This window comes from Mirounga angustirostris, unplaced genomic scaffold (genome assembly GCF_029215605.1).
Source record: "Mirounga angustirostris isolate CCGP_5_RB_7025 unplaced genomic scaffold, mMirAng1.0.hap1 SCAF_4, whole genome shotgun sequence".
Classification (NCBI taxonomy): Eukaryota; Metazoa; Chordata; class Mammalia; order Carnivora; family Phocidae; genus Mirounga; species Mirounga angustirostris.
In genome coordinates, this window is record NW_026991712.1 from 182,776,891 (window position 1) to 182,792,526 (window position 15,636).

Sequence of the window (15,636 nt, forward strand, 5' to 3'; positions counted from 1 at the left end):
GAAACTCCATCAGAAAACACCAAGAAGGGAACCATTAACATATGTGTAGAAATGGTATCATAGCATATAATCCTGAATCACTGTGTTATGCAATGTAGTGATCTGAAAATTGGCACCTCCCTTGTGAGAAAAACTAAATGGTGAAGCTACTAAAACCAGAAAGAGATACTACAAGAGAAGAAAACCTATAAGCCAATATCCCTTATGACACAAATGGTAGATATAGAGAGATGCAAAAATTCTTTTAAAAATTTTAGCAAATTGAGGGTGCCTGGGTGGCTCAGTCAGTTGAGCTTTAGGTCATGATCCTGGGGCCTGGATCAAGTCCCACGTCGAGCTCCCTGTTGCACTGGGAGTCTGCTTTTCCCTCTGCCCCTCCCCCCACTCGTTTTCTCAAGCTCTCTCTCTCAAATAAATAAAAAAAATATTTTTTTAAATTTTAGCAAATTGGGGGTGCCTCAGTGGCTCAGTCGATTAAGTGTCTGCCTTCGGCTCAGGTCATGATCCCAGGGTCCTGGGATCGAGCCCCACATAAGGCTCTCCCTGCTCAGTGGGGAGCCTGCTTCTCCCTCTCCCTCTGCCGCTCCCCTTGCTTGTGCTCTCTCTCCCTCTCTCTCTCTCTCTCTCTGTCAAATAAATAAATAAATAAATAAATAAATCTTTTAAAAAACTTTTAGCAAATTGAATCCAACAATACATAAATAGAATAATATATGATATTCTAATGGGATTTCTCCCAGGATTCCAAGGTTTGTTTAACTTTCAAAAATTAATTGGTGTCACTTCACCATATTAGCCTAAAATTTAAAAACCGTATTACCGTTTAAAATGCATTTGACCGAAGTCCAAAATCCAACATCAAATGGGCCCTGAAACATATTCAAGAATGTTCACAGACACGTTAGCTGTAATAGTCCCAAACTGGTAACAACCCAGTGTCCCTCAACAGTAAAATGGATACAAAATATTTTGGTATATTTAAACAATGAAGTATATATAGCAATGAAAGTGAATGAGTCACATGTAACGCAGCAATACTGATTATACTTACTCTTATGATATAAGATCAAAACCAGAAAAGCCAGATTTAAATATATTACCTTTAAATATGTATATATATTTTTAAAGTTTTTATTTAAGTAATCTCTACAACGTTGGCCTCGAACTCACGACCCCAAGATCAGGAGTTGCTCACCTTTCCAACTGAGACAGCCAAGTGCCCCACCTTTAAATATATTAATATAACATTTCAAAAAAGGCAAAATTAAACTATGGTGTTTAGGAATATATACCTAAGTGACAAAACCATACAGAAAAGCAAGGAAATGATTACCATAAAAATCAGGATAATACTTATCTGTGGATGGGGTTGGGCCTGGGAAGAACAGTAAATGGGCTTGGGATACTGGAAATGTTCTGTTTCTTTGCCTAAGTGGTAGTTACACCAGTATAAGCTTTATGGTAATTAATAAATTTGTCTGTCTATGTTTTATGCATTTTCTAAATAGGTGTACTATTTCATAAAAAACAGGTAGGGGGGGAACAAGGAAAAAGGAATATATACTAGGCAAATATCAACCAAAGCAACACTAAAGTAGCAATTTTAATATGAAAAACTTCGTAACAGGGGTGCCTGGGTGGCTCAGTCGGTTAAGCGTCTGCCTTCGGCTCAGGTCATGATCCCAGGGTCCCGGGATCAAGTCCCACATTGGGCTCCCTGCTCAGCCGGGAGCCTGCTTATCCCTCTACCCCTCCCCTGCTTGTGATCTCTCTTTCTCTCTCTCTGTCAAATAAATAAATAAAATCTTTTTTAAAAAAAGAAAAACTACGTAACAGACAGATGATAAAAAGAAAGATAATCAAGAAAATATAACCATGAATATATCTCCCTTATAACATAAGCTCAGAAGATCCAAAGCCATTAGTGATAAAACCACACAGAGAAAGAGATAAGTCAACAACTGGAATAGAGATCTTATCATACATCTTGAAATAAATAGATCAAGCAGAAACCAGACAAAAAAGGAAGCAAAAATAGAGAGGATTTCAATAATACAATCAACAAGCTGTAAATAATAAATACAAGTAAAATTTTATACCTCATAAACAGAGAAGACACACTGAGCTCCAGGGAAGAGTCACAAATCTCAATCATGTTCAAGGCCACAAGGAAGCCTTGACAGATTCCCAAGGATCAACACCATTTTGACAATTGTTCTCAGAACATGGTGCAATAAAATGACAAATTTCAAACTGACTTAAATATAAGTAGAGATGTGTGTATACTCTTTGATCGTCCAAGTCCACTGCTAGGAATTTATCTTCACGTTATGTTTGCACACGTGCAAAAATGGTGTATTTATAAGACTGTTCACTGTGGAGCTGTTGGAGGCAATCCAGATTGCAATCAGCTAACATGCTGTCAGTCGATGGCTTGGTAATAATAGGACAGAGGTGCTGCTGGAAGAGAGGATCCCGAGGTATATTTTACGTGAAAAAAGCAAGGTGCAGCCTAGCTAGGATGGCCATTTCCACTGAGAAAGAAAACGGGTAATAGTGTAAGGGCCATGGGAGGCTGGGGGATGGGGTAGAAAAGAGGAGGCAGTCCTTTTCCTCCATATTCTTTGGGTTTTTCCTATTCAAAATATTAAATTAGGGGCGTCTGGATGGCTCAGTCATTAAGCGTCTGCCTTCGGCTCAGGTCATGATCCCGGGGTCCTGGGATGGAGCCCCGTATCGGGCTCCCTGCTCGGCGCGAAGCCTGCTTCTCCCTCTCCCTCTCCCCCTGCTTGTGTTCCCTCTCTCGCTGTGTCTCTCTCTCTGTCAAATAAACAAATAAAATCTAAAAAATATATATATATTAAATTAAAAAATCGAAGCCCTAAAACCACATCTGTAGTTTTGAAACTAGAGAGAGCTGGTCATTGCCCAGCACTGTGTATACACTAAACACCACTGAATTGTACACTGAATTAAATTAAAAGGGCTAATTCTATGTTATATGAATTTTACCTCAAAAAATACATAAGCAGAAGGATAGCTAGAACAACACAAACATTCAGAATTTCTGTTTCAAAAAAGAGATCACAACAAAGCTATCAGAGAGATAACAGACGGCGAGAAGATATCCCCAACATCTAAAATGGACTAGGGGGTAAGTTCTGGAAAAATACACAAGAATGCCTGCAAAACAGCAAGAAAAGGGGCAGGAAAACAAGAAGGTAAGAAGTGACCATTTACAGAAGGGAGAGACGGTGTGGCTGATTCCGTTTTCTAAGATGGCAGCAACACGATCTCTCATCCACATGCTACTCTTGAAATGTGACACTGACATTCCTCCCACGGAGCGCTGGGGTCTCCGCTTCCTCCCCCGGAACCCGGGAGGGGCTGTGTCTGCAGCAAAAGAGACGCTCTATGTCTCCTGAGGCCACTAGGTTGTCAAGACCCGTTTCTGCCTGCACCTCTTGGAGTGCTCGCTCTTAGAACCTGGTCACCATGCTGCGTCTGGAAGCCAAAGAGCCCCAGAGGGGCGACGTGTAGGTGTTCCAGCCCCCGGCCCGATGGAAGGAAGCGTTTCGGGTGACTTCATCCTCTGCAGGCTTGCAATTGCCGCTGTCCGGAGTCCTGGAGCAAGACTTGGCTGCTGAGCTCAGTTCACCCCAGAACCATGACAGGCGATAATAAATTAATAGCAGCTGTTTTAAGCCATTAAATTTGGGAGATCTGTTTAGCAGCAGGATTTAGGACCTGGAAGTGGGTGTGGGTGTAACAAAGCCGAAAACACGTGGCGTTGGCTTTGGGGCTGAATGGTGGACAGAAGACGGGGGTGCCTTGAGGATGCTGTTAGTCAGCCCAAAAGCCATTGAAGAGGCTTGAAAGGAACGTGAGTAAAAGTTATTGGAAGCTGAAGGAAAGAAGCCCCTTGTCATACGGTGGTGGAAGTTTTGGCAATGCCGTCATCTGTGTTAGAGGAAGAGTAAATGTGGAGGAGTGGACTCAATGATCGAGGTCAGGAGATCGCAAGGCAAAACACTGAAAGTGTCACCTGGCTTCTTCTTGTTGCCTCCGGAAGCCATTTAGATCTTTAGAAACCATCTACATGCGAGGCCAAGAATGTGACTACAAACCCCTTTAAGAGCTCAGAAAGATTTAAGGATTTCACAAGAAATCCTAAATAGGGAAGAGTTTATCTGGAAGAGATTTAGGGGTGTAGCTTTTGTTTAGTAGAGTCAACCCCAAGGAGATTCATAGAAAACCCACAAAATTCTAAGGGAATTGTTCTGAGGAAAGTACCTCTGGCTTAGAGGAAAGGCAATAGAGAAAGAGACTTCTGAACCCAACCTCTTTTTATGAACAGGAAACAGACTGAGATGCCCACTTCATTGCGATTAGGTTTTGTTATGGAAAAGGGAGGAAAGATGCAGGGGCAAAACCCAAGAGCCCAGAGGGTGGAGTTGAGAGTCTTGGTGAACAATTGGTAGGTTGTAGGACGGATTCCTACATAAGGAACTGGCAACATGTGCCAGGTGGGATTTCAGAATTACTACGGTCCAGTGACTCCTGTGTGTTCCTATTTTCCAACATTTGGATAGGAGCATCTATAATGATTTTTCCATATCTGTCCCATCATTGTATGGTGTGTGTGTGAGTGTGTGTGTGTAGATAACTTGTATCTTTAGTTCACAGAGCTTTAAATCAAGAGGAGTAGCACTCCAGGGACTGGACCTGAAGAATCACATCAGAGGAGACTCACCTGCACCTGGACTTGTCTTGGATGATGAGATGTTGGACTTCAAGCTGATGCCATAATGGGATGAAATCTGGGAGTCTTTGGGGGAAGAAATGGATGTATTTGGCATATAGGGAGCCTGTAAATTGTTGGTGGGAGGGGAATGCAGCAGATCTTATTTTGCAAGGTGACCAGAACAGTATCTCCTATCTCAGAAGCTATCCTTACAATGCAATGCTAACATCCTGTCATGCAGTGGCTTCTACATCCCTTCCCCTTGCATCCAGGTGGGTTTATGACTAAGGCAGAAGTCACACTGTGTGACTTCCAAGCCTGGACTGTAAAAGATGATACAGCTTCTGTCTGGTCCTCCTGGATGCTTGTTCCTGGAACCTCCAGAACTAACGGAGATAAAATCACTGTGACTGTATCAAGCCACTAAATTTTGGGGTGATCTGGTTCTGCAGCAACAGATAAATGATACAACTGGAATGACAAATACATGAAGAGATCATTCATTCAACAAAGAGACTGAGCACTGGCCCTGTGCCAGGCACCCTTCTAGGCGCTAGGGCTACACGACAGACTAAAATCCCGCCCTCCTGGGGCACACATTCTAGTGGGGGAAATAGACTGTAAATAAGTAAGTGATATTATACGTTAGCTAATGATAAATGCTAAGGAGAAAATGCAAGAAAGGGAATCACAAGGGACAGCAAATAATGAGTGTGATTTTAAACAGGGAGGACAAGGAAGGGCTCATGGAGGTGATAGTTGAGCAAAGACCTAAAGCCGTTAAGGGAGCTGTGTTCCAGGTGGATATCCATGGGAAGAGGATTCCTTGCAGAGGGAGCAAATACAAGGGCCCTAGCAGTGTGGGGAGCATGCCTGCAGGTTAAGGAGGACAAGGAGGACAAGGAGGCTTGGTGGCTGGAGGAAGGGGGAGCTGTAGGTTGTTAGTTCAGAGAGATCATGGAGAGGGAGCGTGCTGCCTTCTAAGCTACTGTAAAATCCTTTTTATTCCTAGGGGATTGGGAAGCCATGGAAGGTCTGAGCGTAGAAACGATGTGATCTTAGTCAAGTGGTTTTTGTTTGTTTGTTTCTTGGTTTTAGTAATCTCTCCACACCCACTGTGGGGCTTGAACTCATCACCCCAAGATCAAGAGTTGCATGCTCCACTGACTGAGCCAGCCGGGTGCCCCTGATCTTAGGCAAGTTTTAACAAGACCGTTCTAGCTGCTGTTATGAGAAAGGAGAACAAGGAGGAAACAGGAAGAGCAGTCAGGAGGCTATCGCAATAAGCCAGCTCACTGCTAATGACTCAGACCAGTCACACCAGTGGGCCTGGTGAAGAGTGGCTGAATTCTGGGTACATTCTGCAGGTAGAGCTGAGAAATCTGTGGACAGACTGGATAGGAGGAGAGCACAAGAGAGGAATCAAGGATGACTCCCAAGTTTTTGGTCCAAGTGACCTAGAAGGATGGAGTTGCCATTTATCATGATGGGAAGACAAAGAGGAGCGGGTTGGGGGTGAAACAGAAGGAACTTAATTCAGAACTCTGAGGGCATCAGAGAAGACTAGTGTGTTGAGCACAGGAGAGAGGGCTGGGTTGAAGATACAAACTTGGGGCTTGACAATGAGTGGCCAGCAAGCAAAGCCCTGAGATTGAAATCATTTCACCATTTCCCATGAAGGTTGGGTCTGGAGCTGACCCCAAGGCCAAAGCCCCTTCCAGAATCGTATGCTGCTTCTCTGTATGTCCTTGGGCATTCTGAAGCTGGGCCATTCTGGAATACTGCCATACAGCAGGAGCGTTGGAGGGATGACTCTGAAGCCCATGTGGCTTAGTCTCACATGCCTGTCTCACTAACAGCATCTCCTTCAGACAGTTGTTGAGGATTAAGTGAATTATTACATGAAAGAGTGGCTTGAGCATAGAATATGCTCACGAAAGACAAGTTATCTACAACCAACGTGGTTTCCTTCAGCCCAACACTAGTAGATATCAGGGCCAAGCTCATAGGCCACCGTGGAGGTCTCTTTCCCTCAAAAACTTAACCTAGTGAGACGAGGCCTCTTTATGTCTCCTTTCCACTCCAACCAAAACACGGTGAAATTCACTACTTTCTGCACCAAACCCAAAGGTTGCAAAACGTGCACAAAATAATGTGCTATCTTTTCAAAAGATATTTTATCAACTCCTTTTAAAATCCCACACAATAGTGAGTCACAAAACGAGGAAGAAGTTATTTTAATCATCTCTCTGCCAAGGACCATTTCTCTTCTGCTCATCTGATACTCGGATCCTCCTCATTTGACCATCTTTCTTGTAGCCAAGACCTACTTTTAAAATATTTTGGAATTTATCTTAATATCCGTAATTAACAGATTGCATCAAGCATAAGTTTCTATAAAACAGTAACCCTGAGACTCTAAAATAAATAGAAACATGAATTATGTTGCCCCTAGGGATGGTACAGGCAGAAGACATGTCCTACCCCGCAGATCCTTGAGACCTCTGAATTCTGAATATTCAAAATGCTGAGGGCGTACGGAGGGATATAACAGCATTCTATTACTTTCACGGAGACGTGCAGACAGTAAGACAGAATCTGTGCCTGTGAAGACTTTATAATCTGGTTAGAGAGGAGATAATAATACATATTCATAAGATGGATAAACAATTAGTCATAGAAGCCCCAAAACATAATTTTTTAGGCATACACATAAACAAGTTTAGTAAAAAGTGAACTAAATTAATGGCATTATCTGCATGGTGGGATAATGAATGCATTCTATTTCTGGGGGGAGGGGAAGTGACTTAGTACAAATTTGCTCAAGAGAAGTAGTACCGACGGCAGTTGGGGGCATGGACCTCGGAGCCTGGACGCGTGCTCTTCCACTGACCAGGTGACCTTGAGCCAGTTACCTAACCTCCCCTCACCTCACATCTGATGTGTTTAAAAACAACCTGAGGGCACCTGGGTGGCTCAGTTGGTTAAGCGACTGCCTTCGGCTCAGGTCATGATCCTGGAGTCCCGGGATCGAGTCCCGCATCAGGCTCCCTGCTCAGCAGGGGGTCTGCTTCTCCCTCTGCCCTCTTCCCTCTCGTGCTCTCTCTCTCTCAAATAAATAAAATCTTAAAAAAAAAGATTGATTTTAGAGAGAGTGCGTGCGTGTGCGAGCAGGGGAGGGGCAGAGGGAGAGGGAGAGAGAATCCTCAAGCGGACTCCCCGCTGAACAGGGAGCCCGACGGGGGGCTTGATCCCAGGACCCTGAGATCATGACCTGAGCCGAAATCAAGAGTCGGCCGCTCAACCCACCGAGCCAACCAGGTGCCCCGAGAGTATCGCCTTCTTAGAGGATGAAGCCGTAAGTGTGCAAAAGCCTCTTCGTGCAGAGTACCCAACACACAGTAAATGCTTGCTTTTATCATCGCACGATGACACTGGCTGGCTTTGAGGAAGAACTGGAGAAGTCAGGGAAAAGGTACTGGCCACGGGGACCAAGTTGAGAATAGCAGAGACCGAATGTGACAAAGCTCAGCCCCCTCCCACACGCAAACGGTGAAATGAGAACCAAATGGAGGACCGAGACTGATACAAACGCAAAAGTTTTATTTTAAAAATAGCAACTCTTAATTGGCTGCAGACAAGAGGATTCACCACATGCAAACTCATTTGGCTCTTGTTCTTCACCCACCCCTTTGCTTTCCACAAAAAGAAGAGACTCAAAGAAGGTTCCTTCTGAATGTGTATCACCATTTATTGTAGTTTGCGTTAGGAATCGAACAGAGGACATTGTCTGTGGAGGGGGGTGGAAAAAAAGGAAAAGAAAAGAAAGTCTGTTCTCGTAGCTTAATTTCTTCCAAACACTTTACGGTTTCAGACCCTTTTTTACCCCAAGGAAATGTGAGAATTCAAGTATGTTAAAGTCGGGAGCAGTAATACAAAGTCTTATGTTTCTGTGTGTGTGTGTGTGTGTGTGTGTTTACAAGCAGACACACGTCCACGTTTCCTGCACCCTGTTTTCACTTTGGTCAGGCCAAGCCCCGAAGGACACGTCCTACAGACGATCCCCTGCCTCGAACTCACAGACTCCAGAGCTGAGGAATTTCTTTTCCCTCCTAGGATAACTGTAATGGTTTTGAACTGTCCGCACCCTCCCCCCCCGGGCCCGCCCCCCAAAACCGTAAGTTGTGTAAATCCTGATATACTTGAACACTTCCGTTGCTGCAGCTGTTCCTCAGATTCCTAATAGAGGCCTTATGACAAGGACCAGAGCAACAGGTTCTCTTCACTTTGTTTCGAATAAAAAAACTTTAGAGGGACATTTCAAAAGAAAAAAAAATAAAAACTGAAATTCGAATTCTGAAAATATCTTGCCTTTTTTATTAATCATGTCATCTAACACCAATTAAAAAAAACAAATATGTGAATATGATATAAAAATACGATCCCAGGATTAACACTTTGTTGCAGGCACAGTTATCTCACAGAATATATGTTTGGAGGGCCAGGGGGAAGGAGTTTATTTTTGTTTTTGCTTCTCTTAAAAAAATCCACAGCAGTGCAAGTCGGGTCAGGAAGGGAGCGGGGGAAGGATTCTTTAGCAGCAAAATGTCCAAGGTTCTCTAATCACAATCAAATCAACGGATATTGGATTGGGGGGGGGGGGATGAACGGGATGCTGCCCAGACCCATTTGTCATCAATCACTAAAAGACTTCCATTGCAAAAGCCCCAAATGGTGACATAGGAAGGACGAGCTTTATTACACAAGCAATCGTAAAGTGTGTCCCTCAAGCTTTTGACCATGTGTGTCACTTAAATATATGTACAGGAATGGGGCTCCTCTTCTCATCCACGTCCTTGCAGGTCTCCACCGTCTGGTCACTCTGGGGGGCTCTCGGCGTCTCTGCCGTGCGGGGCTGAAAACGTCTGAACAGCGTCTCCGCCACCGACGCGGCTTCCGCCTGCCTGGCTGGCCTTGGCCGTCTCGCAGAGGGTGGGCACGGGGGACGGTTTAATGATCACTGTTTTGTTTCTCTCTCATCCAGGCGTGAATCTGTTCTTTCAGTTCTGGCACTGGGAAGAGAAAAGGAGAGGATTAATGGCCCCAGATGGGAGGGCTCTTCCTAGGAGATGCAGCCTGCAGTTCTCTCCAAACGGAAAGAAAAGGCCATTCATTCCCTCACTGACACGAGGACTGAGGAAGAAGCAGGACATAAGGACTAACTCCCACAGTGAATCAGAGCAAAGAATATTTCGTGTCTTTTCCATGAAGTGCCGTAAGCTATGGAAGCTTCTGGATTTGGTAAACTGCCCCCTTCTTTTTTTTTTTTTAAAGATTTTATTTATTTATTTGACAGAGAGAGAGAGAGCGAGAGCAGGAACACAAGCAGGGGGAGTGGGAGAGCGAGAAGCAGGCTTCCTGCCGAGCAGGGAGCCCGATGTGGGACTCGATCCCAGGACCCTGGGATCATGACCTGAGCTGAAGGCAGACGCTTAACGACTGAGCCACCCAGGCACCCAAACTGCCCCCTTCTGATGGATCTCTGGCACGGGATTCGGGCGCCACTCCTCTACCTGGTTCCAGCATGCTCTCGGTCAGCATCTGTCGGTTGAAGGGGTCTGTGGGAGAGTTGAGCAAGTGCCGCAGGATGATGGAGCGGTCCATGATGGTGCCCGACGGCAGCCGCACGGGGTCGGTCATCAGGGTGTCCATCAGAGGGTCTGCGGAGACAAAGCAAAGCAAACTCTCATTCGGCGCCCAAAACTGAAACTGAAAACGAAACAAAGCCCCTCCTAACAGTGTCTATCCACAGACACAGCAATCGCATGGTCCGACCAGGCCCCCAAATGCAGCCGAAGTTGGCATGAGATATAGACGTCCAAGGTGCCTTCGGGGGAGGGGGACACCCCCTTCGTCAGCTACAGCTGGGGGGGGCGGACAGAGGAAAAGGACCAGGGCTCTGCAGGAAAGACAGCAGCTGGAGCCCTTCATCCGAGACCTTCCAGGACTCTTCTTTGGAAATGCAAATCCCCTCTTGCGCAGGCAAGGCTGAGCTCGGCATTTTCACAGCTGGCACTCGGTTTGAAATCAAGATAAGGACTCTTCTCCCCTTTTAATTTACAACAGGAACTAAAAGTAGGCAAATGTAATTTCAGACAACGTGTCTCAAGGAGTAACTCTAGCACATCATACAGAAGTTAAAAGCACAGAACGCTGTCTTTTCACGTTACGTGTGTCCAGGTAATTCAAAGAATTCGGCACGAAGAGAGCAGCCCGCTTGCCTCTGAACTCGTCGGGGGCGTCGCTGTAGTCGATTTCTGCACGCGCATTCTTGGCCACTATCTCCTCCACCTTCTCCGCGAGGAGCTTAAACTTCTCGATCGCTATGGTGGATTTGATCCCCGCCTTCCGCATCTTCGAGATCACTTCTTCAAACAACTCTTTGCTGTAGGATCTCTGCGAATGAGGGAAGACAATGTGAGACATCAATATATTTTAAGTGGGGAAAAAAGCAAGCTGCAGAAAGTGCCTGAAGTATGATCCATTTGTGTCTTTCTAAAAAAGCCCTAAAATGCTAATGTGTACATAAACAGTTCTACGTGGCTATAAACACATATAGACTGGAGTAACACCTACCAGACTGCACCAGGTCCTTACCTCTGAGGACGACTTCAGGATTGAGGCAAATGAGGGGAATTTTGAATTTTGGAATTATTTTCTACATCAAACATGTATCTCTTTAAAAATTTTTTTTTTTTAAAGATTTTATTTATTTATTTGAGACAGAGAATGAGATAGAGCATGAGAGGGTCAGAGGGAGAAGCAGACTCCCTGCCGAGCAGGGAGCCTGATGCGGGACTTGATCCCGGGACTCCAGGATCATGGCCTGAGCCGAAGGCAGTCGCTCAGCCAACTGAGCCACCCAGGCGCCCTCTCTTTTAAAATTTGAATTTAAATTATTTATTTATTTATTTGAGAGAGTGGGGGGAAGGGCAGAGGGAGAATCTCAAGCAGACAAGCAGACTCCCTGCTGAGCAGGGAGCCCGATGCAGGGCTCGATCCCAGGACCCTGAGATCATGATGCGACAAAATCAAGAGTCCGACACTTAGCTGACTGAGCCACCCAGGCGCCCCTAAAATTTAAATATCAAAAAGAGAATGAAAATTGCGTTTGTGTGAGGCTTTGAAAGGCACTGTGCCCTGCAACAAATGTCGCCTCTTTTCCCTAAAGGTCAACATGGTGAAAACAACCCAACATGGTTCATAATCAAAAGGAGCTTTATCCTGTTCGTGGTCAGTCTTTCTTCCAGAGCTCTCAGCTCAACACTGTTAAATGTCAGGTGCTCTGCTGAGAGGAGCATGAGGGATGGTGGAGAGAGGACAAGTGCCCACCAAAGACCCAGATGAACTTGGACTTGAACTCTAGCTCCACAGTCTACCCACTGGGTAGTCTCAAGCAAACCCCTCTGGGCCCCAGGTTCCTCCAGCACAAAATGGGGCGTGGTAACAGCCACCTGACACGTGCCTAATTCATATACATCATTGCCGTTTCGAAATATCACAGCATATCCGAATTTGCACTTATGGCAAAAACACTGGCCACTTGTCAATTCAGTGACAGTGATGCGAACAGAGCAGGAGACTGATCAAGCCTGAGCCTCTGAATGATGGCCCGATAACCCCTGAGCGGTGCTTCCCTTCCAAGGACTCAGACAAACGTCTATGGGATGAATTCATGTCAATACCTGTATTTTCTTAGAGCATGGGGTTGAGATTTCTCAACCTTTCTTCTTTTCTTCTTTAACTTCAGTTTCTAAGTGAGTATACACACCCACATGGAAGAGAGAGGGAAGGGCACGCACTACCATCGGCCTGGCAGGAATCCTAAAAGCCATCTCGTAATCTCGTACAATCCTGAAAAGTTCCAAGAGCCTCGAGTATAGTTTTCTGAAACTAAATTACTACACGGATTCAGCAAATACCTTATTTGACATCTCCTTCTTATGAGCCAGGAAGCCATAGTCTCTATCCCTTTGGGGAGGGGCACGGCGGATAAGTGGCCAAAAGATTATAGTAAGATGTTGGAAGGGCAAAATTAAAATATTGCGCACAGGGACTTACTGTGGGTTGGGCGTTGCGACTGAGATGATTTCACCTTGAACTTCTCTTTGTAACAAGGAGCCACTTGCTTTCCTTGTGAAACATCACCCACTCTATTTCTCAAATGATGATGAGTTTTTAACCACCTGACTTGTGCTTACTTATAAGTCAACTTCTAAGAGCAGTGTGGTGGGCATTATCAGAAATCAAAGGCAACCCGCGATAAGGGGATGTGGCATTCAGCCTCACAGAGCAATGAAATCAGTGCATGGAACAAAGGCACATTACTGAGCTGCTGCTTTGAGTCTGATGTGGGTTGGGTAAGAGACGCAGCAAAGATGCTGTTCTTGTCCTCAAGGATCTTACGGAGTCATTCAAAAATTAAACACAGAAATATCTACAAATCATATATCTGATAAAGGTCTTGTATCCACAATATATAAAGAACTCCTATAATTCAACAACAAAATACAAACAATCCATTAAAAAAAAAAATGGTGAAGGACTTGAATAGCCATTTCTCCAAAAAAGATATACAGATGGCTGAGAAGCACATGAAATTTGTCATTATGAAAATGTGAATCAGAACCACAGTGAAGTACCACTTCACTCCCAACAGGGTGGCTATTAAAAAAAACGAAAAAATAACAAGTGTTGGTGAGGATGTGAAGAAACTGAAATGAGACCCCTTGTCCACTGCTGGTGGGAATGGAAAATGGTTCGGCCACTGTGGGACACAGTGGGAAAGGTCCTGGAAAAGTTCAACATCGTATTACTGTAAGATTCAGTGATTTGACTCCTGAGCATATACCCAAAAGAATTAAAAACAGGCAGGGGCACCTGGGTGGCTCAGTCGTTAAGTGTCTGCCTTCGGCTCAGGTCATGATCCGAAGGTCCTGGGATCGAGCCCCACATTGGGCTCCCTGCTCAGCAGGAAGCCTGCTTCTCCCTCTCCCACTCCCCCTGCTTGCGTTCCTCTCTCACTATGTCTCTCTCTGTTAAATAAATAAATAAAATCTTGAAAAAAAAAAGAATCAAAAACAGGTATTCAAATACTTGGTCACAAATGTTCAGCGCAGCATCATTTATAATAGCCAAACGGTGGAAACAACTCAAAGGTCCACCAATGGATGAACAGATGAGCACATCATGGTAGATCCATGTAATGAGATATTATTCAACCATAAGAAAGGCATGAAGTACTGTACATGGATGAATCTCAAAAACATTATGCTAAATGAAAGAAGCTAGACATATTGTATTATCCCATTTACATGAAATATCCAGAATAGGCAATAGGTAAATCTAAAATTAGGTAAAACGAAGACAGAAAGCAGATCAGTGGTTGCCCAGGGCTGGAGTGACGGGGGGATGGACAGTGCCTGCTTAATAAATATGGCATTTCCTTCTGGGGGAGATGTTTGCATATGATGTTGGCACTAGAGAGAGGTGGAGGTTGCGTAACACTGGGAATGCACTAAAAGTCACCAAATTGCACACTTTAAAATGGTGAATCTTGGGGCGCCTGGGTGGCTCAGTCGTTAAGCATCTGCCTTCAGCTTAGGTCATGATCTCAGGGTCCTGGGATCGAGCCCCGCATCGGGCTCCCTGCTTGGCGGGAAGCCTGCTTCTCCCTCTCCCACTCCCCCTGCTTGTGTTCCCTCTCTCGCTGTGTCTCTCTCTGTCAAATAAATAAGTAAAATCTTTAAAAAAATAAAATAAGGGGCGCCTGGGTGGCTCAGTTGGTTAAGCGACTGCCTTCAGCTCGGGTCATGATCCTGGAGTCCCGGGATCGAGTCCCGCATCGGGCTCCCTGCTCGGCGGGGAGCCTGCTTCTGCCTCTAACCCTCCCCCCTCTCATGTACTCTCTCTCTCTCATTCTCGCTCTCTCAAATAAATAAATAAATCTTTAAAAAAATAAAAAATAAAAATAAATAAAAAATAAAAAAAAATAAAATGGTGAATCTTATGTGAATTTCACCTCAATTAAAAAAAACAAAAACAAAAAGGAAAGATGGATGGGAGAAGTGTGACTTCAGATGGGCTCTTTGTTCTTTATTTTCATTTTATTTTACTTTTTAAAGATTTTATTTATTTATTTTATAGAGAGAGAACACTTGAGTGCGAGCAAGGGGAGGGGCAGAGGGGGAAGGGAGAGAATCTTAAGCAGACTCCACACCGAGTGTGGAACCCGACGTGGGGCTCCATCTCATGACTGGGAGATCATGACTTGAGCCAATGTCAAGAGTCAGACGCTCAACCGACTTAGCCACCCAGGTGCCCCTCTTTATTTTTGAACAGACCCCAGTGCTAATGGACAGTGCTCCAGGAACAGCAGACCTGCAGTCCACACACAAAGTCTGTCCATGAAAGCTAGTCCTGCATGGCGATCAATGCAGCACACAGAGTCCCCCTAAAGCCTCCCTGTCCTAGGCTCCCTCATCTCCAGGACAACTGTTCTCCACTCCTCCTCTGACAAGGGGCTCTCTCCTCCAGTTTGTGAGCATAAAGCTCAGTGGCTCTTCGTGCCGGTCCTCCTGTCACCTCTTCTAGACACTTGTCTTGAGTCTGCTCTTGGCTGACGGGGAGAGAAGCTTCTGAGTTTCTTTCCTTGCACGGCCACCATTTTCTTCTTCCTTGGTCTTCCCAGACATACCAGGCCAAACCAAGACCACTGCTCCCAAAGGAGCAAACAAAATTCCACTACTATTCCTCTGGAGCTTTCTAGACTTCCAACCTTCCTTCCTCAGCCCCCCAAACCCTCTTCTGAGACGATCATCAGGGCCCTAATC

At 45.0% G+C, this 15,636-nt stretch overlaps 1 protein-coding gene across 4 annotated transcripts in view; it reads right to left on the reverse strand.

The window, feature by feature from the left end:
* Positions 1-8,470: 8,470 nt before the first annotated feature.
* UBE4B (ubiquitination factor E4B) overlaps positions 8,471-15,636 on the reverse strand; it is a 123,819-nt gene continuing 116,653 nt past the window's right edge. For all 4 annotated transcript variants that reach the window (XM_045898733.3, XM_054513148.2, XM_045898735.3 and 1 more), the window contains 3 exons: positions 11,026-11,200; positions 10,318-10,464; positions 8,471-9,816 (listed from right to left, as the gene is read on the reverse strand). In XM_045898733.3, the coding sequence (XP_045754689.1) occupies positions 9,755-9,816; positions 10,318-10,464; positions 11,026-11,200 (384 nt within the window). In that variant the 3' untranslated portion in view covers positions 8,471-9,754. The remainder of the gene's footprint in view (positions 9,817-10,317; positions 10,465-11,025; positions 11,201-15,636) is intronic.